General features: G+C 39.9%; 1 protein-coding gene across 4 annotated transcripts in view; it reads right to left on the minus strand.

The window, feature by feature from the left end:
- Positions 1 to 24,859, minus strand: part of CXXC4 (CXXC finger protein 4) — a 385,276-nt gene that overhangs the window by 13,338 nt on the left and 347,079 nt on the right. For 3 of the 4 annotated variants that reach the window (XM_087866374.1, XM_087866375.1, XM_045799238.2), the window contains one exon: positions 9,597 to 10,897. In XM_087866374.1, the coding sequence (XP_087722500.1) occupies positions 9,597 to 10,640 (1,044 nt within the window). In that variant the 5' untranslated portion in view covers positions 10,641 to 10,897. Of the gene's footprint in view, positions 1 to 9,596; positions 13,428 to 13,548; positions 13,904 to 24,859 lie in introns of those variants that run through there. The other variant, XM_087866376.1, reaches the window with a different exon arrangement.

Below are 24,859 nucleotides of genomic sequence, written 5' to 3' on the forward strand. Positions count from 1 at the left end.
GTGTGTGTGTGTGTGTGTGTGTGTAAACATATATGTATATATCCACAGCACTTACCACAAATCTTAGAAAATAACAGTTCCTTCCTAAAGATTGGTCAAATTGAATTGAATTGATCAAAGGTTGACTCCGTGCTTAGTAATATACCATGTTTTCACGAATACATGGCATAGCTACGGACCTGCCTAGGAGAAGTAAAGACACACTATTTATAGAAATACATTTAAATTTTACTCTTTATCTTGTTAACATTGTTCCATTTACAAATATAATTTCTTTCCTCACTACAGACTCGTTCAATAGTGTTGTCGCTGTCACTGAACTAGTGTTTTTCAAACTTTTTGACTGCAACCAACACTTAGAAATACATTTTACATAGCAGCCTAGTACACGCGTACACATACATTTATGTGTACATACAAACTGAAACAGAAGTTTAACAATATGCACTCTTACTGTATGTGCTGCACTCATATATTTTATGTTCCGCTCTGTTCTGTTCTACTCTCTGAAAATCCTCATGGTAAGCCAACACATGGACCGCTAATGTTCTGTCACCTGCCGTTTGAAAAACACAGCTCCACGCCACACAAATAACATATTCATGTGAAGAGAATCACATGAGGAAAATCCAAACACCATTCCACTTCATAATGAATTTAACTCTAGATAGCAGCCTTACATAAAAGATCCAATCTGTATTTCCTTTGGGACAGAAAAGGCCAGTGTTCTCTATTTTGTTTTTCATGGATGAAAATTAGAGCACACAAAGTATTTAATGTTTACTAGAAGATTCCACATCTTCTTACTTCTCATCCATCTACATGCAACCAAGAGTTTTAGCTCTTCCCTTATTCTTGACTCCATTAAAACCAGCGCTGGTCTCATTTAACCTACACACGAGAACACTTCCCATAGACAAGTCTTTCCCCAGGACAGTTACATTCCTGCTACTGATTCACCAACACCCGTAATCATCATTTCCACACAAATTTATATAGTCTATCTTTCTTTAAAAATGTATTTCATCTCTTCTCACTCTGTAAGGTTTTGGAGAAAATATATCTTCCCTGGAATTTGCCAGAATTGCTGAAATACACAGAAATGCCCATGAGTCTTCGTGATCTATAAACATATGGCCCTTTCCCCTCTCATCCTCCTAGATCTCTATCCTTTTGATTCTATCAATCATCCAGGTTTTTTTTTTTTTAAGTCGTTGGGCAAGAAACAGCACTTTCAGCAGAGTTTTCCCCAGTTTGACACTTGCTCACGTTCTCAAGAATGTCCTCTAAAGTATGAATTTAGATGCAGAGGAGATCCAAATGGGATCCCGTCTTCCACCCATCTTGGAAGCATTCTCTTTTAGTTATGCTTTGGAATTATTCTACCAAATGTTTCAAAGACAAGTAAAAATAATAACATCAGCTATAACACAATCTGTGTTCCCTGTCTCTGATTCAGCTGCCACTCCCCTGAACTTGAGCTTTCACTCTGACTCCCAACCCAAATATATTGAGTGAAGTCATAAAAATATTATCTTCCCTCTTTTTATAGTTTCCACTCTCTGCAAAACTTCTATAACTGCTGAAGGAAAGCAGACAGCCATATCCTGTCTTGACAAAGTTCCTTCTAGACACTGCATTGCATCCTGACTTGAATATTCCTTTCTCCTTGGTTTTTAATGCTCTCTGGATTAGTATTCCAAATCTTTAAGGGCTTATCACTGTTTTCTCCCCAAAAAATCATTAGCCTTTTCTATTATTGCTCACTACCTTTCTTCATTTCATAAATACCCCCTCCTTATTAAAAAAAGAAAGCTCTGCATAGTTACTTTACTTTTTAATCTCAAAATGTGTATCTACCTGTTTTATTCCCCCACACACCTATCTTCCAAAACAAAAGTAACTCATAAATTTTCTAATATTTATTAAATATGTTCTCCAACTAGGATTCATAAGCATTAAACCATTTCTTTCTTACAATGATTTTCTTAAACGAATTCACATTTAGAATAACTCACCACGTCTGTCCAAATAAAGAAAATAGTAGCCAAAGGAAGGTGTTGTGTTAAAGTCAATCTCTCTCTCTCTCAAAAGTCACAGAAATTAATGGCAGTGGTGTATCTTTGGTGAGGAAGGAGGAAGATCACTAATGTATTTAACCTGGCTCACCACATTGACGGACTTGACTAGGGAATTTGTGCCCTTTTCCTGGGCATTTGACAGTGCAAGTAGAAGAACAAGGAAAACTTGTTTATCAGGTTTATGTCTTTCCAAGTGAAATCAAGCCAGATGTTTGGTGAACTGGATGATTAAAGCAAAAATTCAGAAAACACAAACCACAACACAGTCTACCTGTGCTTTAATTTCTGAAAACTCTAAGTAACCTGTTAGTGGACTGGATTAACTGTAAACATAGTTGTCTTATTCTCTACTTCTAACTGAAGACTTTAACATAGGAATGAGAAATTGCATAGCATCTTTCATTATACAAAGTACACCAACCTACATAAAATATCAAAAAGTTGTAAGCTAATGGATACTATGATCCCCATTCCATAGATGAGGAAACAAAGTTCAGAGAAGTTATGCTGATGTACCTAATTTCAACTGTTTAAGTCACCTGATACTATTAGCTCCTCCCATAACCCATCATCGAAATGTGGCCATATGGCCCAAATATAATTTTTAATTCTAAAAGAAATGAAAAGCCAAGAAAGTAGTACTATACTCTCTTCCTATAATTTATATTTGGTTTCATGTATCAGCCAAAGAAATACATCTTAATATTACTTCTTTGAAAAAACTCATTTTTGCTTTGCCATTTGCTTTAGAGTAAGAAACGTAACGAGAAATAAATGCGTTAAATATTAAGAAAAAGAAGAACAGAACAAATTTAACAGGCTGGCTCTCATACCTGGCTTTGGATTCTTATGTTGTTAAAATAAATTAAGAGAAAGCCCCGAAGTTTCACAGAGGAAAAAAATATTTCTCATAATGTTTTAGAGTAGAAGTTAACAAGCCTGCTGGGATCCTTTTAGCCCCTGCAGAGCTAAGTCTTCAACATTATTAAATGGCTGTCGCATCTGAAGTATGGTGCAACATAACTCAATAAACAACAGAAAACATATGATGCTGAATGGAGGGAGGCTTTTCCATTACCGTGCAGAATAATTCAATATCAGGACAGGTGTTTGTATGTGATGGAACAAGATAGGACTGAAGGATAAGCCACCCCTGTGCCCCTCCCCTAAATATTTTGAAACTCTTAAGGATAATAGCATAATGCCAGATGAAAAACTATGTTACGAATGAGCAGAAACACTGCAACACAAGGAACAAGATTAATGTATATGCAGAATCTTCAAAATTTCCACTGATTACAATAAAAAATAACATCAAAAACAAATTTTGTAAAAAATGGTATTTTTCTAGAGTGTTCTACGGCCCCTACCAAGATCATCTACATTCTAATCAGTGACCAAAAATCATACATAAAAATGAAAAATTTTACCATTATTTTGGGTTCATTTTCGCTTTTTAAAGATTAACTTAAAAATAAAGGAAAACTGAAAGAGAAGTAGTCCTTTATCCAATTTAGATATTTACGTGGGCCTTCCTTTCAACAAATGTGGAATTTAACCTATTAATTTGATTAGATACCTTTATGCGATGAATATGTTAGTTAAACACTTTGTGTAATGTGAGGAAAAATACATGTAAAAAATGGGAGCATATCCACTCTTGTGAAATTTATTGCATAGTGGGACATTTTGTTATGCTTCTTCAAAGCAAAATTAAAAGGTGAGTTGTTTTCTGGTAAAAATGAACTATGTATTCAGATCATCTAACCAACTGAGTTCAAACAGTTCTAAGCACCAACTACTTCAAAAGAGTTTTTAAAAACACATTTCTACAGACTCAAATAATTTCATGTTTTACTCGCGTATTCAGGAAGAATATTCCACAGGGTTGCCAAGATCACCCTCCCCATAGATCTTCAGTCTCCAACCTGGCAAACTAGAGCCAATGTAGATGAAACGCCCACCCTTCTTCCACTCCTTTCCAATTTTAGTCTTACAGACTAGTTTCTTAATTTGTTCTGTATTTGCCAGTCTGTAAGTCTGACTATACAAAAACCCCTCAATGTTCACCCAGGGAAACAAGAGACTAAGCAAAATAGGTGCAATACTTCAGTCATCAATCCAGCAAAAAGTCTAAAAATCAAGTAACTTTTATTTTCCCAATCACTAGATACACCTTTCATTCTTATTTGCAATGTACGATATTTCTATCTGATTCGTCTGAAACTTGTTATTGTTGATTTGTTCTGATTGGCTTTCAGATTGCTTATTCATTTGTATTTTGTTTGATGACAGTGGAATTTCAAACAAACATTCTTAGAGGATAACTTACATATAGATTTTAATTACTTTTATTTAACTATTACTAATTGCCATGCAAAAGATTGCTTAGAATTTACATGATATTGGGGTGCCTGGGTGGCACAGCGGTTAAGCGTCTGCCTTTGGCTCAGGCCGTGATCCTGGTGTTCTGAGATCAAGCCCCGCATCAGGCTCCTCCGCTATGAGCCTGCTTCTTCCTCCCCCACTCCCCCTGCTTGTGTTCCCTCTCTCGCTGGCTGTCTCTATCTCTGTCAAATAAATAAATAAAATCTTTAAAAAAAAAAAAAGAATTTACATGATATTTGCATGGGTGGGGGTATTATTTTCATTTAGGAATTATTAAAAACATATGGTCCTTTTAAAAACAACTTTGACTACCTTGTATTAAATGGAGTGATAGGAGGAAAATCTCGCTGGACTTGTATTACAGTTTGATGCCTTGACTACAAATCGACTTGACTTTAGTCAAAGCTAAACTTTTCTGAACTTTTTTCTTATCATTTATGAAGCTCAGGATCTTTTTTCCTACATTAGTTCTATATTACACTCTAGTGTTAATATACTATCATTTTGTTTGAATTGATTGACTTTCCTCTTTCCCTTTAACAATTACATATTTGTATTTTTGAGAATAAAATAAAAATTTACATTCTTATGCTGGCATGTTTTTGATTTTTGAAACTAAAAATTGAGAACTCATTTTTAAATCGCGACATAAAATGACAAACAGGTGGATGTTTCAATTTAAGATATGAAACGTCTGTGTTTACCTATACATTTCCATTTTAAAGTCACCAAACTTCAAAAACTAATAACGTGTTCAAGTATTGACTGGTTTCATTATTTAACCATACAGATTCTGAGTCTGAAGGACACACCTATTTTACATATGGTCTAAAAATACATTTCCTTGGGAACCAGGTACCATCTTCCCTGCAGACACTGCTGTGTCCAGAATTTTTCGGTTGCCCTTTGTGTGCTGGGCTCTTGGAACTTAATAGCATATATAAAGAAATGTGTCTCTCCTTCCCTACAACACTCTTCAAAAAATCAAGTTATCAAGTTTGGGGCAATATTTGGTGTTTTCCACCAAACCCCTTAATAGCTCAACCTAACTTGTTGGCCTGTAGATTCGGTAGATAAATGTTTTAAATGAGAGAAAAGTTTTAAAAGAAAAGAAAGAGATAGAAATTGTCCTTTTTCTTGAGGTTCCAGTTTCTCTTCACTATAGTCTCTTCACTATAACGTATCGTTTTTAAGTCCCTCTCCAGCTTGTGGTGGCAGCCTGTAACTTAGAGCTGAGAGCCAAGGGTGGGGGCAGGGAAATCTCCTGAGGTGCTGCTTACTAATGTAATTCCATAAATCAGCTAATGGGAGAGAAACCAGATCTGTGTGGTCTCTAATGCTGTCCCACAGAGATCAATCATGTCACCTGAACAATGTTCAGGGACTAAGAGGCTGGGGTTGCCCATGGGATGATTCTATCCCTTGAGCCATACCGGGTTGGGATATTTTAAAAAGTTAGATCTTCATATAAGAAATGTAACTGCTGTGAATATGAAAACTGAAGGATTGATTACCTTTGCAGGAGACAAAGTGCTATTATGTAACTTATTACCATAATGCATAATCATATGTTTATTAAAATCTCTCAACTTAATATCGATCATTTAGGATGCAAGTTTTTAAGATAAGTTTTGTTGCAGAAAGGGCACACAGTATCTGTAACAACTGCTGTGAATAATTAGTGATAGTTTTTTAATGAAGTAATTGACTAAATGAACAGTGTTCTATGCAAATATACAGTGCACAGTATCATAGAGAAACTAAATTTGTTTTATGTGCATTGTTATGGAATATTATCAAGGGGATGATTTTATAAACATATTTCCAAGGCATTAAGATGCTCTTAACATGAGACTAAGCAGGAAAACGTGAAAATAAGTAAGGCTGTTTTAAAAGGAATGCCAGAGGGGAGGTTTCAAAAAAATGTGGCCAAGAATCCCAACACATCCATGTGAGTCTGTCTTAATTTCAGTTTACTCAGCCTGAAAATCTGATTAAGACTCCAGCCTTTGGGATGAGAAGAAATCAAAGGAAAGAAGGACACATGAGGTTTGAAATGAGAAATAAGAATATCACTAATGATTATGATGCAAATATTATTTGGTGTCCATAATTTAAAGCCAAGAAATACTAGCTACTGAACTTAAACCTGAAGCCCACCGCTATTACCCATAATGAATCCCCAAATCATCCTCCTCAGCTAGGGAGTCTATCCAATCTCTAAAACATCTCCACAGATGATGATAACTTAGGGGAACCAAATTAGAGAGGGAAGCAGGTCAGCAGGGGACTTTTCACCGACCAGCAAACACTGCTCCAGCTTTGGTTCAGTTGTGTAAACCCTGTCACTCTGACATGCACCCAGCTGCTTCCCTACAACCATAACTGTGTGGTTACACATGGGCTTAAGGCTGCCATTGCCTTTTTAAAATAACCTAGAAAGAATCTCAGCCATTAAAAAAATGAAAGAAAACCACCCCTCCCCCCAAAAAACTTTTTCTTTCTGACAAATAACACTCCACTAACAATCTCAGCCTTGAACCATGACCCATTCTCTGGTAGGAAGGGGTATGTAGTTAGGAAAACATCTTCAGAGAGCTCTACAGAGACAGAAATGTGTTTCCCTTCTCACCCACACCCCATTTTCTGACGATCAACAGAACTTTTGTGCACTTGGATTACAAAAAAAAAAAAAGAAAGAAAAGGTAATACTGTGGGATCCTATGTGATTAAAATGTCTAAGGAATTTAAGCATCACAAGTTTGTGGGAAAACTATCAAAAGGAGGAAAAAGGGAATTTATGAAGTTTGTCTAGATTGATAAATCAGCATAGAAACTTGTGCAGAAAACCTAATGGTACCCACACTAAGCTCCTTCAGAGCAGTTATTTACTAAATAAATCAGAATTATTCAGTGGTCTCACCCACTACATATCCTAAATCAGGATGCAGGCAGTGCCATGGGTCTAGCTGAAGATGTGGCCTACTAGCAACACGAAATCTGTAATTCTGGATATTATACAGTTTAAGTGGAAAAATAAAAGCCATCTAGTCCTTATCAACTGGGCATTAACAGGAAATTTTAGTATGAACTGAGTTTTAATTTCCCATGGGCCTTAGAGACCTAGAGTAAGTTACAACAAACTAATCCAGAAAACAGAATTCAAAAACTAAAAATGAATTTTTTGCCACCTAACAAGATACAGGGACCTGCATTTTTATAATTACTATTTTCTTTGTTTAAGCAGAGTTGCCAAAGGAAATGTAATAAACCACTCTGGAGTAAAGTCAAAGTTTCGACAAAGAGATGGGTTTTCTTATAAAGAGGAATACATGTAATATTTTGATGGAACTGATCACAATCAATAATGATATCAATAGGGGCGCCTGGGTGGCGCAGCGGTTAAGCGTCTGCCTTCGGCTCAGGGCGTGATCCCGGCGTTCTGGGATCGAGCCCCACATCAGGCTCCTCCGCTATGAGCCTGCTTCTTCCTCTCCCACTCCCCCTGCTTGTGTTCCCTCTCTCACTGGCTGTCTCTGTCTCTGTCAAATAAATAAATAAAATCTTTAAAAAAAAAATAATGATATCAATATAATACTGGGTTTTTTTGAATCCCAAAATGCTATTTGCCTTGTATATTAATAAAACTTAAAAAAAACTATATCTTATTTGTGTTCAAACCTCCAACAAAATTCTTTAGCTTTTCTTTCTTTCTTTCTTTCTTTCTTTCTTTCTTTCTTTCTTCTTTCTTTTTCTTTCTCTCTTTCCTTTCTTTCTTTTTCTTTTTTTTATCCTTTTAAAGACCAGTCCTTCATGGAGAAAACTCCTTTAAGCAGTGCTCGCAATTTTTAAAAGGAATGTGCAAGTGCCCCTCTGATAATAACTTGTGGGAGCCAGTCTCACTCTATAATCCAGCCCATAGAATATTCCCAAATGCTAAATCCACCACCTATATTCTCAAGTGTATATGAACACCCTGTCACCTACTCTGTAAATGATATCAGGGGATTAAATATGATTACTTGTCCATACATCTTTGCTAAACGTGCTATTAAAATCATTTACCTATGATTGTACATTTTTCCCCCTTTTGTTTTGATGACGTTACCATACAAAATTTCTACCAAACACATCGCTCTTTGTATTTGACATAATTAAAAGCCTAATTTAACAATTACTTTAGTGACAATCAGTACATTGTCTGATTTCAGGACATATAGGGAAAAGAAACTATTATTGACCATCCAGGGTATCAATCAAAATTGCGCTTGGTTTATACAACAATTTTGTGACCACAAAATGGTTACTTTGTCAAACGCAGAGCTCAAAGGAAATATTCTTTGGTAACCAAAGTTTAGTAATCATTTGTGAGACTACGTAAAACGATTCCTAAATGAAATGACTGTCACCTGTCTGAAATGAACTAATTTTGTCCCTTGATTCTAAGACACATCCCCTTAAAAACTGCAGGTGGTGTTCAGCTTTCTATATTATTCCTGCTTTCTCAAAAATTACCAGATATGTGGAAAATGGGAAACAGAAACATTTTTATCATGGTGAAGAGAAAAATTATTCTAGAAGGGGGTAAAACACCCTTCTGAATCCATGTTATTTCAGCCTCAAAGATTACTCTGTGTGTGTGTTTTAATGGAAACCTAGGCTTGTGTGCCACAAATGGTGTCCTCACTGTTGTCAGCTGGCCACTAATAAGTCTCTCTCAGCCAATGAAAGCATATGAAATGCGATGTGTGCAACCCTTTGGGCAGAGATGCTTTTAAAACTACCACTAAGAGGGAGGGGGCATATTAAACCGCCAAGGGGCATTTCGGAGCACACTGAATGTGAAACTTCTGATTTTTTAAACCAATTACATTAGTTTACCACCGCAGATAAAAAGGAGGGGCGCACCCCCCATCTGGAGGCCAGTTCCACGCGAAGTGCAGCTGGGGAGGGTGGGGGAGAGGCCGTGCCCTCGCAACCACCTGCAACTGTATCTTACAGCCTGAACGAAGCTTCGGGAAAGGGGTACTGCATCTTCAAGCCAGACAAGAAGCCCTGAAGGGGAGAAGAGAGGGGAGTGAGGAGGGAGGGGGGGAGACTGGGAAACAAGAAATCATCTCCTCTGACCTCTAGCGAAGTGCCAGGTTTTTTCTTTAGCTCTTCACATTTTCTAAATTTGCAGATCTGGTGTCCCGTTTTGCGGTTCCTGCAACTGCTGCAGACGCCACAGTTGATGAGCCTCTTGCAGGGCACGCAGACCCCGCACCTTTTCCTCTTCTTCTTGGCCGGGTTGGCTCCGCTAGCTCCCCCTGAGGAGGACGAGGAGGAGGAGGAATGATTCTGCGGGCAGTCTGCCAGATTGGCAATTTGAAACGCACTGTCTGTGACGGCCGCTGAGGCTGCTGCGGGGGAGTGAAGGGCTGTCATGACGATGACCCCTGGAGGTAATGAGATGCCCCCTAAAGCCGGGATAGCGGAAAAAGTCCCCACGCGCTCGGGGAGATTCATTATCTCTGCTTCAGCAGCGCCGCATTTGAGCTTGTTCATGCATTCCCCCGCCAAAGGTCTGCAGTGTTCAGGGGATAAGGTGGAGAGGAAATTAGTGTTTGCCATTTGCAACGACGGCTCTGGCGGGCAGCCAGCTTTGCCCAGCCTCTGGGAGTCGTTCCGGTGGTGCATGCTGGTCCTGCTGCCGCCGCCGCCGCCGCCGCCGCCGGGGAGGATGGCCGAGGAGGAGGCGGAGGAGGAGGCGGCGGCGGAGGAGGATTTCCTGCCGCCCCCGCCGCCCCCGCCGCCGCCCCCGCCGCCCCCGCCGCCCCCGCCGCCCCCGCCGCCGCCCCCGCCCCCGCCGCTGCCCCAGAGCATGGCGGTGGCGGCGGCGGCGGTGGCCGCGTTGTCGCAGTTCCAGGGGGACATGCCGATGCGCGCGGCGGCCGCGGCGGCGGCGGCGCTGCTGGGGAAGATGGGGGTGGTGATGCGCGCGATCTTGGCCGCCTGCGGGAAGGCGCCCCCGTTGGTCTTGTAGAAGGAGGTGGCAAAGGAGCGGTAGCGCTCCATCTCCGAGTTGTAATCCACAAGGCTGTTCAGGGCCCCCTCGGGCAGGTGGCTTTCCTTGGGCAAGCCCGGGGCCTCCGGGCTCGGCCCGGGCTCCACGCAGACATTGGTGTTCATGGTGCAGGGGGGGAAGAAGGGGTGCAGGGTGGAAGTGGGGACCGCCTGGTCCGACACCTGGGTGGGAAAGGGGGGGAGGTGGGGGGGAGGGAAGGGGGTGATGGTGGTGTTGGGGTGGGGGCCGAGGCGGGAAGGGAAAGTGGGTCCGGATGGGGAGAGCAAGGTGAGGACTGCTTTATTCCTCTCTGGGGCGCATTTCCGCAGACGGCGAATTCCCAGGCAGCGTCTTCCTTAGCATTATCCTCCAACTGTTACAACTAAAATAAAGAAAGTCATTCCAACGAGCTGCACGAGGAAGGAGATTAAAAACAAATAAACAGCCTCCCTCACTACCCCACCGCAGACACCGAGAGCTCCCACATTCTTCGTCAGGTCGTTTGCATGACAATCATCAAGACGTGACCCCCCCCCCACTCCCAACCCACTCCCTCCCTCCCCACAGCACACCACAGCTCCTCCCCCCTATTCTCATAACCCTCCAGAGAAAATGTATTAATAGCCAGGATACCCAGGGAAAGAGGAAAGACGGGGGTGACAAATGCCGAGGGAAAAGGGCAATTGGAGTGCTAAAGACATGCAAATCAGGGGTGGGAGGGCGATACTACCTATAAGCAGAGGGCATTTAAACATTATGAAATGTGCGAACAAGTGCTGCCTGGGCATGCAAATGCTGTAAAGTAGAAAACAGCAATGGCCCTATGAGGAAAATGAACAGGAAATTAGCAAATGAAGTACTGAGAAAGTCTACAATACATCCGAGTATAAACTGTAAGCAAACACAATACAACTGAGAGCTAAGAGACTGCCCACATACAATCTGAACTAAAGAGGCAGGGAAAAAAGAACTACCAGCTGCCACAGTGTCCTTCTGTGTCTGCGGTCATTAGTTTGAATCCCAGCACAGCTGGCTCTGTTAGGGTCTTAATTGAATGGACCAAGGACAGGTCTCAATTGTACAAGCCATTTGGTGGTGGGGCTTGGTGGGGGTAAGAGGGTGGTGTTCTACTTGTTTAAAAGAAAGAAAGAAAGAAAAGAAAGATGGACTAGATACAAATTTTTTAAAATAATACAAACAATGTCACCGGTTTTAAACCAAGTGCTTGCAGCCTCTGTAAGAATATTCCCAATAATTCCTAATGGAGACTCCTGTCTCTTCCCAAGACAAGAGGAAAGCATGGGACTTTTTTTTTTTTTTTTAAGGATCTCTCACAGTCACTGGTTTTTACATTGAGTAAAAGATGGGGGGAGGAAGGGAGATCCCTTAAGGTGGTGTTTACCTGAAGAAATATCCATTAGGAAGATTTTCTTTCTTTTGCTCTTTTTAAAAGGAAAGTTTAATGTTAACTGGGTATTTGCGTTCATCCCTTTGCTTACAGGCCATTATTATGCTTTAGGAAGAGGTATTTTAGTTGTTTATCACAGAGGAAGAGGTACATCTCAGCCTTTTAAGAAGTAACGCAAAGACATAAAGTGTATATTAACCTAAAAAAACCAGTTTCTTTGTTTCCAGATTTTGGGGGGGGGCAGAATTTCTTTTTGTGACATCTTTCGAAGCCCACATATTGGTCTGGAATGTGGAGTTCAGGGAATTCTAAATGGGGGCCCAGTAGTCTCAGTCTCAAATATTCAGTTCGCAAGGATATCAATTATAGTAATTATGCTTATAATTAGATTAATGAACCATTTATGCCCAAACTCCAAGTGCAAAAACTTCAAGACCTGCTGATGAGGTGCCCTAAAAAGAGGGGTTTACGTAAACAAATCCCTATTAGGCAAAGTAAATCAAGATAAGGAACCTCACCCCAGGCTGGATTAGAAGCTAGCAGGCATCTTTCAATCACAGCAAGTCCCTAATCACTCAGGAACCACCTCTGTGGTTTCGCATTAGGGAAAACTGCTCCCTTCAGAGGTCTGATGGCAATACAAAGGGTGCCCCCAAAATGCTCCTGGCTAAATATTCTTGATGCTTGGAAGGGGGTAGGGGAAAACACAGCAAGAATATGCATATAGCGTCAGTTTCTGCGAATCACATTGTAACTGCAAGACCATAATAACTGCTACTCAGTACAAACTAGTTATGCCAACCATGCATTAGCTATCACATTGAGTGGAGGGAAAAAAATCAGTATTTCAGTCTTTTGACCTTGTTCCAAATAAAGAAATAATTTAATGTCCCTTTTCCAGAGTATTAGAGTGCTGTTTGCAAACAGAAGCTTTCCTGGCTTTTCTTATGGCCATCACCTCCCCCTTCCTCCCTCAAGGTTTAATGCCACCAGAAACTGTAGAAAATGATTGTGCCCAGTATCCAGGTCATTATTGTTTAATCAATGCATCTCTGGAGCATGAAAAAGGTACCTAAGCCACAGCTATTGTTTGGATTTTCTTTAAAAAACAAAATAAAACACACACAAATAACTATAGTCCTATTCCAAAGCTAAATTAGACACAACCATACTTCATGATCCTGTTTTGCCTTTAAACAATGTGACTGTACATGCCTAATATTGTATGTCTGGTCTACCAGAGACATAGAGATCAAAGGTCATATTTAACATTCAGGAGGAGGGGCGGGTGCAGATTAATTAATAAATTAATACAGCGACGCCTTTTATTGCTGGAGTCCAGCATTAATAATCTACTTTTACAATCCCAACGGACAGCAAACATTTAAGAGAAAAAAAGCCAGAGAAAGAGAAAGAACAATCACTTACCAGTCTCTTTTTATTTGGGGAGCCTTAGAATTTGCAGACGCTGCTAGTCTGCCTTTAATTAGTTGCACATCACCCCCTAACACAAAGAAACACAAATCCAGATGTGTCTTGGCGGCTCCCAATTACAACTTTAATACTTGTAAACAAACTGTTGGAGGGGGGGGGATAAATAAATATGCGGATCAAAAAAAAAATACCTGTAAATGGCTTTTTTTTTTCTTGTTGCAGAGAGAAGGAGGAGGAGATGGTGTTAGTGGTGGGGGTGGAAGGAGGAGGAGGTGGGGGGAGAGGAAAGAGCCGAGTGTGAGTGTATGTGTGAGAGCGCGGGGCTGTTCTCGGTGGTCTCTCCTCTCCCAGCGCGTTGCTCTCCGTCCGTCTCCAGTCGCTGTGTGCGAGGGAGGGAGGGAGCCGGGGAGCCTCTCTCTCCCCTCTCTCTCTCTCTCTCACCCTCCCCCCTTCCCTCTCTGTTTGTGTGTGTGTGCGGGTGTGTGGTTGCTGGGGGAGGGGAGCGCGAGAGAAAGGCGAGGGAGGAGGCGCGGGGGCGGGGGCGGGGGCGGGGGGGTGATTGGCGCCGAGGTGAGGAGGACGCGGGGCCGTGGACACCTACTGATGATTGGCTGCGAATTACACGGGGAACAAGAGGCGCACGCGGGCCCGCTCCCCTGCACAAATCCTCTCCCCGGCGCCGGAGCCACGTCTCCCCGCCCGCCCGCCGTTCGCCCTCCCCGCGCCCGGCACCGAGGGCCGCTGGTGATTTTCTTCTGCTCGCAGAGATAATTGTTTGGAAGGGATGGAAAGAGGGCGTTTCCGCCACTCTCGCTCTGCGTGTGTGTGCGTGCGCGGGTGTGTGTGTAAATAAACTTGTCTGGGTGTTCCGGCTGGGTTGAGAAAAGGAGTACGAGGAACAGAAAAGGTCGCGTTTGTTTGAAGAATGCTTAGTTCGCACCCTACCGCATGGCTTTTAAATTTTCTTGGTGTACCCAGAAAGAATTAAAAAATATATATGTATCACTTGGGTCTTTAAAGTAAGGGAAAACGGATCAGTGTTCCGGTTGTCCGATCTTTTAAATAGTATTATGCCAGAATGCAAAAAAATTGGGGATGTGATGCTTGACCGATCTCAAAATCAATCTCAATCCCTCTCTCCTCTCTTCTCTTCCTCCCCTCCCTCCCCTCCTCTTCTCTTCATTTCTCCTCTCTCTCTCTTCCAATCCCCTTCTTTTCTGTTCCATCTGGTAGTTTCAAGTATTAACTCAGATTTTTAACGTACTGCCCTATTTTTAATTTCAAACTTTACTTAAAAACTACTTTTATATCTGCATTAATTGATTTTATACTAGTATGAATTCTTGACACTTGATGAAAAGTTTAATAATTGACAGATAAATCTTTTACCACAGGTCACGTACAAATAAAACTCATAAATGCAGCTGTGAATTAACCTTTTCACTGCTGCCTTCAAGAAAATGAGATATTCCTGGATTCATGCTATCCTGCTATTGAAATGAAGTATGCTCTAGTGGAAATGGTTATGAAATAATATATAAAAATGTGAATCTTTTTTGATAATAACTTTCTAAGAGTGACTAACAAGCTACAGAAGTAGAAAAGAAATTAGACTGTTTAAAGTGGTGTTATACAGTTTTGAATTAAAATTAAAGCTATATTCTCGAATGATGTAGTAGTTTCAGAGGAGGAAAAGTATAATGAGTCGTTCCTTCTATAATAACAAAATGCTGAAAAGACATTTTAAACCATTTTGTATTTGAATTTTCAAAACATTGACCTTGACCATATCAAGATTCTCTCCACTATGGAGGATTGACGATTGATAAGATGTGAAGGTGCTATTCCAAGAGTGGGCAGCTACTGAAATAAGGGGCAGATTGTTTCTTGACTCATTGATTAACATGCATGTTTTGTTGTTTTTTAAACATAGACTAAATTTGGTTAAAAATTGATCAAACTGGTTATTGGGCATTTACAGACAAAATAGCTGGATGGTTAATAGTTACTTAAATTCATTGATAAGGTATTTTTATACTTTTGTTAATCCCTTGTAAAGAGCAAGGGAGTTTTCCTTTTTTCTTTTTTTGTTTTTTCTTTTTTGAGCTGAGCATCATAGGAAATTGATCAGCAAAATGTAGGCACTTTTTAGTGAATGAAAACACACTGCAAAGCTGATAGATTCTTAAACATCTTTTCAAGATATTTATAATACCAGTCCAACGATAGAAGTTTTGAAGTTTGTAAATGAACAATTTTAAAAATCAAAACACTATGCTTTCTCGATGCCAAATTTGCTTTCCTTTTCAGAATACACCAAGCTCACTTTCAAAATGAAAACCTAAGCAAATGAGAGGAAATAAGCTTGAAATTCCAAAGAAGTTTATTTTCTAACTTACAAAGGAAAAACTCCAGAATATTTAGTCTTAATTAATAAGATACTATTAATGACTCATCTGTATCAGATCTGAACTGATTTGCAGATGTTTTATTTTGTCCTTGAATGACTGTATGAAGTAATTATTTCCATTTTTACAAATAAGTAAATTGAGGCCCATAGAAATTAGACAACCTAGACTGAGTCATAAACTTAGTATGTAGCAAGGCTAAAATTTGTACCCTGTCCTGTCCATCTCTAAAGCTTTATGCTTCTAACCTCTGTCCTAGTAATCAATTAATCAATAAACCCTCTCTGCATACTAGAACCTTAGCTTTAACTATGAGCATAGGCCCCTTATTAATACGACATTAATTGCACATATAGAACAAATTATAACATACATCTCAAGGCTCTGCTATTACATCATTTTCTTTCCATTGGGGAATTGATTACATCCTCAGCCAAATGTGATAAAGAGAAATATCTCTTTGCTGGTTTACTTCTTATCTATTATTATTATTATTATTATTATTATTATTATTAATAATAATACTGGTCTTGCAACTTGCATATCTGCCATATTTGACACTACTCCTTGTCCTATGTTATTTGCTCCAAGAAGATGTGCCAGGGTTTTTGTAACAATTGCTGAGAACATTTAAGTCTCTGTTAACTCTCTTTTGGAATCCACAGTTCTATACTGAAACTTAAGGTTTGTTCCCTCTGCAAAATGTCTGCTACAGCTTCCGATTACCCGGAACTGGTTTGTGCCTTTACCCTGCTTTATGTGTTTTGTGATCTGAAGTAGGAGTACAGGGGCTTCATTGATATCTTCATGGGAAAATGCAAAATTCCAATTTGAGTATCACCTGAAAGCGTATCCTCTACTCTGCATTTTGTAATATGCTATGAAATGTCTTTAAAGCGTTGCTGCTTTCCCTCATGCTCCTGACCAGTATCATCGTCATTATCCCAGAATCTCTAAAAAGGTAGCTTATCTGTTGTAACAAACAGACTCTGAAGTGTATCAGCACAAAAACCGTAGGAGTCTATTTTTTGCTCATGAAACAGCCCAGGATGGGAATTTGAGATCAGAAGACCGCTCTTCTCTATGAGTGATTCATGGTTCCAGTTTCTTTCCGTCTTGAGACTTTGCTATCCCCAAAGGACCACTCATCAACTACATCAAGCAAGCAGAAGGGCATGGAGGAGGCACGATCCCTTCTTAAAGCCCTTGGTCTTGAAGTGACCCACAGAGCTGCGGTTCACAGGCAATCGTCAAGAATTGTCACATGCCACAACTAGCTGCAAAGACGGCTGGGCAGTCACTTCCTAGATGTAACTCTAATACTGTGGAGTAGAGAAACAATTTTGGTGGACAGCTGGCAGTTTCCCCCACCGAGTAACATTGGACAGAGAATAACATGCTGGAGAGGTGAAATAGACCACACAGCCCTGAACTGACCTTAAGATTCTTCTTCTCCTAAGAGTGTTTTTGCTGATTACCACCCTTAGAGATTACCATTAAGAGCAGTCTTAATGACTTTGGGGAAAGTTTGGCAACTATGAACAAAATACGTTTCTTATATACCTGTAGGACAGTCAAGCCATGATTAGAATACTCAAACAAGAATTCACTAAAGAATAAAAAAAGCTTCAGTAACAGAAGCAGAAGAAATACCATAAATATAAAATAAACCAACCTAGAGATAAATCTTAGGAATTAGCAGCTCACTTGCTGGTGTTTTCAAAACCGGGAGGTAACATTTAACCCCCCAATCAGTAAGGTGTTCCCCATGAACCACAAAAAATACCTACCATCCAGGTTAGGAAAGCTATGTGGAGTTCTCTCACCTAACATTCTAGGACCGGCCTTCCCAATTTGTGTTACCAGTCTCTGAGAACTGCCTCTTTTCCATAGTAATTCACACTGTAAATAATAAAAATACAATAGCCACACCCTTCACAGAAGGAATATACCAATAACATGAATAGGGAATAATTTCTTTAACTCTTCTTTGGAGCTACCTGGGAATTTTATTTGTCTGTCTTCTTTACCAAAATTTGAGATCCTTGGTATCAGAAATTGTGTCTAGGGGCGCCTGGGTGGCTCAGTCATTAAGCATCTGCCTTCAGCTCAGGGCATGATCCCAGAGTCCTGGGATCGAGCCCCACATCAGGCTCCTCTACTATGAGCCTGCTTCTTCCTCTCCCACTCCCCCTGCTTGTGTTCCCTCTCTAGCTGGCTATCTCTCTCTCTGTCAAATAAATAAATAAAATCTTAAAAAAAAAAAAAAAGAAATTGTGTCTAGTTCAGTTTTGTGTCCTAGCTTGTACGAGCTTGGTACACGGTAGATTCCTAACATTCTGTGCCATGCACTTTGAAGGAAAGCAGCATACAGAAAACATGGAAGTAAGTTCCCCATTGTTTGTAGGATAAAAACGCAAGTTTCATACAATGGCACTCTCTGATTCGCCCCACCTTTTGAATCTCATCTCTTATTATACCTTGCAAGAACTCTCTCCCCCAGCACATCCACTTCTCCCAGGCAATGTTGTCCACTTTACCATGACCTTAAAAAATCAAAAACCAAAACAAAAACCTTTACTTAAAGAATCATAAGCTAAAGGGAAGTACTGTTATTTACATAAAAGAGACTTTCCTTGTTGTGAATTACTATACTGTAATAAAATAACATTTTTAAATCCCATAAGTGAACATTTTCCAGAAAATTTTTAGAGATGTTCTTGGTGACTCAACAAGTGGAATTGATCAAATTAGCTCTTAAAATCAATATTCTGCACACCTGTTATTTTCTTTCACTTTTAATTAAATATCGATACATCATTATCACAATGCTGACCTTCATACTCGAAGCTGGTACTCTTAACCTGCCAACAGCAGGTCATGTGCTTTGAGCTGTTTTCCAGCAATAATAAATTTGTCTTAAGCTATCTACACTCTCTGGCCTTGTCTTTCTAATGACTAACAGGATGAATTTATGAAATGGCTGGCCACCGTTAAGGATAAAAATCTGTGACTGTTGAGGATAATGAAAATGATGGGTTCACAGGGTTAAACCCATTACCTTGGCCTCATTAGCACCATATTCAAATCAACTATACTAATCAAGGACACCCATTCACCTATTTTTACATACAGTCTGGACACTAGACAGCTATGTACCAAATACTATTCTGGGTGTTCATTTTTAGAATTGTTCTTCACAAGGCCTAATTTGGTCTAGGCCCATTCTTATTTCTTCATGGCACTCCTTCTCGTTATGTAAATTCTCATTTCTATAACATTACACCTTTGATATGCCCCGCGTATAATAGTTGTTCACACACACAGAATCCTGTACAAATGAAATAATAATAGGCTAGGAAGGGAAGTCTCCAGAAAAATACTTCTTTTGTAGGCTCCCTAACTGGCTTGGTTTTGCTAAGATATGGGCTTCCTTATACTTTAGCATGACTATTTGGTGTGTTTTGTTCATTGGATTATTAGAAAACATGAGCAATAATGTCACAGATTTTTCTCAAAGTATTCACTGGGGAAGGAAATAATGGATCAGTTTTGGTACAAAACCCCAAGTCCTGGCCAGTAGCTTCTGGACGCTAACAGATCTAAACGTGGATTTGCAATTTGAGCCCCACATTGCTACAGAGGGTCTTTTTCTCTGCCCAGCAGTCTCAAAGCCCCTTCACTGGCCTTTCTCCCAAGGAAAATTTGCTTTACACATGGAGCTGTGTGCTTTCTTGAAAGCGTATTTCTCCAGAGAGATAAGTCATGATGAAGTCACATGAAGTTTGGAAATCTTGTGAAATTGGCAAGTGTGAGCTGACCAGAAAACACTTCCTGCACATCTGTCAACAAGCGCTCAGTGTCACAGCAGTCCATGCTTCCTGACAGCGGGCCGCGATGTGGCAGCGTGGCTCCTTCCGCTCTCAGCCGAGAATTCTCTTCTGCACACAGGTCTCACCTGTCAGGATTTACCGGACACTGGAAAGCAAGGAACAGAGTCCCCTCTCTCACTCCCTCTCCTTACTCTCACTCAAAACCTCAAACCCAGGAACTCGGGTAACCACTGTTCTCCTTAGCTCAAAGACAAGAGGTGGGCTTTTGTTTAAAATGAATATATATGCAGAAACTGGACATGTTGTAAATAGGCTTGTGAATCTTCAAGTTACCAGACAGGACTTGCCCAATTATTTAAAACAAGCAAATAAACAAACAAAAAAAACCTCCAAGAATTTTAATAATAAAGCTATCTCTAAAATTTACTTTTTAGAGACATACAATTAGGCTTAGGACATTCATGCTTTTTAAGCTCTATCACATCTTGAAATTAAATTTATTTTAAACCCTTTTTCTATTAAACAATGTTCATTGAAATCACCATTTTTGAATGTGACATTTTTAAATACAATAAAGACATTTTTCATAACATGTTTGTGATTTTTTTCTCCTGAACTCAGAGATTTTGACTTCCAGTGTAACCTGGATATCCCAACTTGCAAAAGCATAGGTGTCTGATATTACTGTCAATATTATATTAAATTAAAACCATTTTTATGCTTGATTTTTAAAAATGTCTGTTTCCATTGTTTAGTTTATCTTCAATTAACCCTTTTCAAAAAAAGGATTATTATCTTCCTTTGTTGAGATGAAGAATTCAGGATAATGTCCCTGAGTTGTTAATGTTCAGTCCAGGGAGGGGTTTTTTTCTTGTTTTTGTTTTTTGTTTTTTCCAGTGCTGACCTTTGTTATGCCGTAGTTATAGCAACAAGAAGAGTTCCTTCTGTCTGTCTGTGGTGTTCTCTTTCCAAGCTAATGACAGCCTTTTCTATGCTGCTGTATAGTATGGAGAATGCTTTATGTGCCTCGATTTCTTGATTTATTGATGTACTTAGCGGAACCAGCAATTCAAATGGCAATATTTTAAATAAATGAAATTAATTGAAAGGGAATTTGCATATAATATGTATTTGTGGGATTTGGCGCATTTGTTTGGCTATTTTTCCATCTTGTCTTTAAGCTTCCCTCATCAGCTTGCAGTTTAACTTCTCAAAGATCAAGTTTATTTATCCTATCATTATATCCTTAATCTAAACACGGAGAGAGAGAAAGGAAGATTGGACGAGAGAGCTAGGGAAGCCCTCCTTAGGGGAGTGATGTGTTGTGAGAACATGTGGTTTGTCCGCCAAACTGGGCCACACAATCTCACTATGACCTTGGGCATTCTAAGTCTCATTTTACTGATCTGGAATATCAGTTTAATTATAGTAATTACCTATCTCACAGGGTTTGTGAGGTTTAATTAATGTTAGCAGAGTGTTGGAGCTATTTAGTAGAACAGTACTATAAAAGGCAAACTACCTGAAAATCACAACTCCCTCCTCCCCACATGGCACTTAATTTTCTACACTCTTTTTTCTTTTTCCTTCAGACTTAATATCACATTTATTGCTTTTTCCCTCCCCTCCGTATCTCTGTCGATGGTCTTTCCTACTTGGGACTTGCCTTGGATGAAACACATGGCCTCTGCTCCACTCTCTTGGTTGTCTGTCTCCTCTAGGAGCTGAGACATTCCTGAACCCAACAGGACCAGGAGAACTGCAGTAGGGGCCTAAGCAGCTGTGTCTGTGCCATTGCCCTAAGTCTCAGTCGCAGATGCCCCCCCCCCCCCATCGACAATGTGAATTGGGCCTCGAACACCTTTTGCTTGGATTCGTGGCATTATCTGAGTTCGACCTCCAGTCTTTTTCCAAAAATTGGGAGATCTGAAAACCCCGTGTCTACATTTCCTTCTGGAAATAGGATCTGGAGCTGTGATTAGATATGGGGTCTCTAGTTTGCCTGCATTCTTAGCACTCCCTGTTCTCTAACACTTGTGCACCTAAACATTGGAATGTGCAGCTCAGGGCCTCTGAGGACATTTGTGAGAGCTGTTCACTGCACAACAATGTCTGGCCAAACGGACAAGTAGGGGCTGGAGTCCAGCCCATTGCTCTGCCTGCCAAGCCATGTTCTGGTGGGTCTAATTTGCACAAAGGCATTCTAGGATCCGAAGTGGCCTTGTCAATATCGCAGCTTCAGTCAATTAAATAGAACAGTGACCGGGGTGCCTGGGTGGCGCAGTCAGTTGAGAGTCCGACTCTTGATTTCAGCTTAGATCATGATCTCAAGGTCATGATCTCAAGGTTGTGGGATCGAGCCCCTTGTCTGGCGCCATGCTTAGTGGGGAGTCTGCTTGGGATTTTCTCTCTCCCTCTCTCTTCACCCCTCCCCCCCAAAAAAAACAGTGACTGCCAAACTGCCACAGTGACCTTAATTAGTATTAAAAAATGAGCATCCCATCTTTGAAATAATACCCCAGAAGACTATATCAAGCTTAAAATCATATTCAATTTTATCTTTTACCCCCACCTGCTTCTTTTGTGGACTCATTTGTACCCAAAACACATTCCAACATGAACTACTTTTCAAATGGGATGTAAATAGCATGAAAATTTTAGTTGTGTTAACTCACTGCAGCTGAAATAGGAATTATATTTAATTAAAAATTAAGAAAATGATTCAAAGTGTAATATATATTGGATAGTTGTAGTAATGTTATATTTCTTTTTGGGGGACAACTGCTCTTTGAAAGAGAGGCCACTGCTTACACCGTATTCTCTGTTAACTGCTAACATTTTGTAATGGTAGCACTGCTTCAAAGAGCAGTTGTTTTTACTTATTACTAACTTGGCTCTCTTAAAATGATGATGATTTGATGGCATTTCCTTTTGAATGTTTCTATTTTTAGAGCTGTTCTATCCCTGTGATTTTTGCTATCCTATATTAGCGAAAAAGAAATGTTACCCAATGGCAACACTAATTGATTTACATTTCTTTCTTTACCAAATTTCAACAGTCCAAAATTTGAGCAAGGTCCAGTGAAAGCTAACCTCTGGATATTTTACTGATCATTAATCTATTTGCAAAAGAAACCCAGATATGTATATCCTTCCTTTATACACAGCATAACGTTATTCTTTCACCATAGAGAGAAGGGAGGTTGTCAGATTTCTACTCACTACATGTGAGAGAAAATTACTCAAACTGGCTTAAATGGTGAGGTCCCAGAGAGGGCAGACTTCAGGCGTGGGACAATCAGTGTGTCACGAATGGTTCAGTTTCTTCCCATCTCTTCCCTCAATCATCCCCATCACCTTGGCTCTTCCCTCAGGCAGGTTTCCCTCACAGTTACTGCTGCCGCACTTCCAGTCATCATTTCCAGGCCTTAAAAGATTTCAGGGAAAGAAAAGGACTGCCTTTTTTGTGTCTATATCTTTAGAGCAGTAAAATCTAGAAGCACTAAGGCTGACTTCTGCTAAAATTTCATTAGCCCAAATTAGGTCCCATGTCCACACCTACACCAACCACTCTCAAAAAGAATGAGATTGACTTAGTCTTATAAGTACCCACGACCCCTGGAGCTAGCGATGAGACCATCCTGAAGCACATGACCACGTGGAGGATAGGAAATATCTGAACGTAATCATGGTTCAATTGAGAAAGTGGAAGAAGGAGGTGGGGACTGGATAGATGTTGGTGAGACAAGTATCGGTGTCTGCTGTTGCCTTATGTAACTGCATCACTTTGCTTCTGCTGTCTTGAAAAGCTAACCAGCCCTAAATCTCATGAATCATGCCAGATTATAGATGATAAGAAGAAGTCGCCTTATGGATGCCAGCATTTTATCATGAGTGAATTAGTGAATTATCATTCCAGTTATGACTGTCTATAAGTAGAGCTTGTTTTTAGCAGCATGGCTTTCTGAGCAAAGTTTTATCAACCTATCCCTACTCTCATCTTTGTCTCAGAACTTTTGTGCCGTCCTATACAAATCAGGGCTATCTAAGCTTCAGATATAACAGGTAGGGTTAAAAACTCTGGATATGAGGAGAAAGCAGAGAGAGTGAGGAAGTTAAAATAAATTAAGAGAAGTGGTAACATTTTTATAGTATGGCACATCTATTTCCATGATTAAGTCCATCATAAATAATTTCCTCGTATACCTTCTGCTGGCCCTTAAAACCATTCCTTTAACATATTTGCAAGGTATAAGAAGCAAAATAAATAGCCAGTCTTTAAAATTTCAAGTTGATCCCCAAACTGACTCAAATTTGCAAAAATCTGGCATAATTTAAAAGTAAATAAATAGAAGCAGCACTTAGCAGAAGGTCCCTAACATAAACAAAGCTGTGCACGGTTTGTTTATTTATGGGATCCGTGCAAAGTGTCATATTCACTTAAAAATATTCAGCACAAGAGTGATTGATTTAAAAAATTGAATAGAATTAAGGAGTCTAAGCATCCCTTAAACCTAAAAGTTTGGAAAAGGAAGACTGACTAGTTTTTGTAATATTACACTTGGAAAAACATTTTTCTCCTTTATGTCTGTTCAGAGTTTTTTTTTAAAGGATGTGTGTGAGAAAGATAGCCACCATTTCTCAAAAGGGTATATAAATTGGGATGTGACAAACTCCACCCCTCATATAACACTTGACTGTTGCTGCAGGAAAAGTATTGAAATATAAGTGTGAAATCTCCTATATTAGTCTTTTTCATTCAATGAACTTTTACGACACTCCCGAAAGACAAAACAGTTTAAAATCCTATCCTTGCGGAACTCAGTGCTACTGTCATCTCTGTATCCGGCTGCTGGTTATTCACTTGGTTATTCACTCTTCCTTTCCAGTCTGAACTATTCCCTATCATATTTATATGAATAAATATTCCTTAACCACCAGTATGTGCCCGGCATCGTGTGAAGTACTGAGGGAATGAAAAACTGCCCTGGAGAAACTAATAATCTAACAAAGAATACTTAGACAAGGAGAACACACACACACACACACACACACACACACACACACACACACATCTAATGACAATTATCCCACTACTTTTTTAACAAGAAGAATTTAAGTCAACAGGCAAAGGGTAAAACAGACTCTGGTAACTTCTATACTGGAAGGGTAAATAGAGGGCAATGACAGCCCACAGGAATGATTGGACAATTAGAGGGTTGATATGCTCTTCAGGAAGACCTCACAAAAGAAGTCTTCTC

The sequence above is a fragment of the Ursus americanus genome, chromosome 13, assembly GCF_024610735.1.
Source record: "Ursus americanus isolate L20-20 chromosome 13, mUrsAme1.1.p, whole genome shotgun sequence".
NCBI classification, from domain to species: domain Eukaryota; kingdom Metazoa; phylum Chordata; class Mammalia; order Carnivora; family Ursidae; genus Ursus; species Ursus americanus.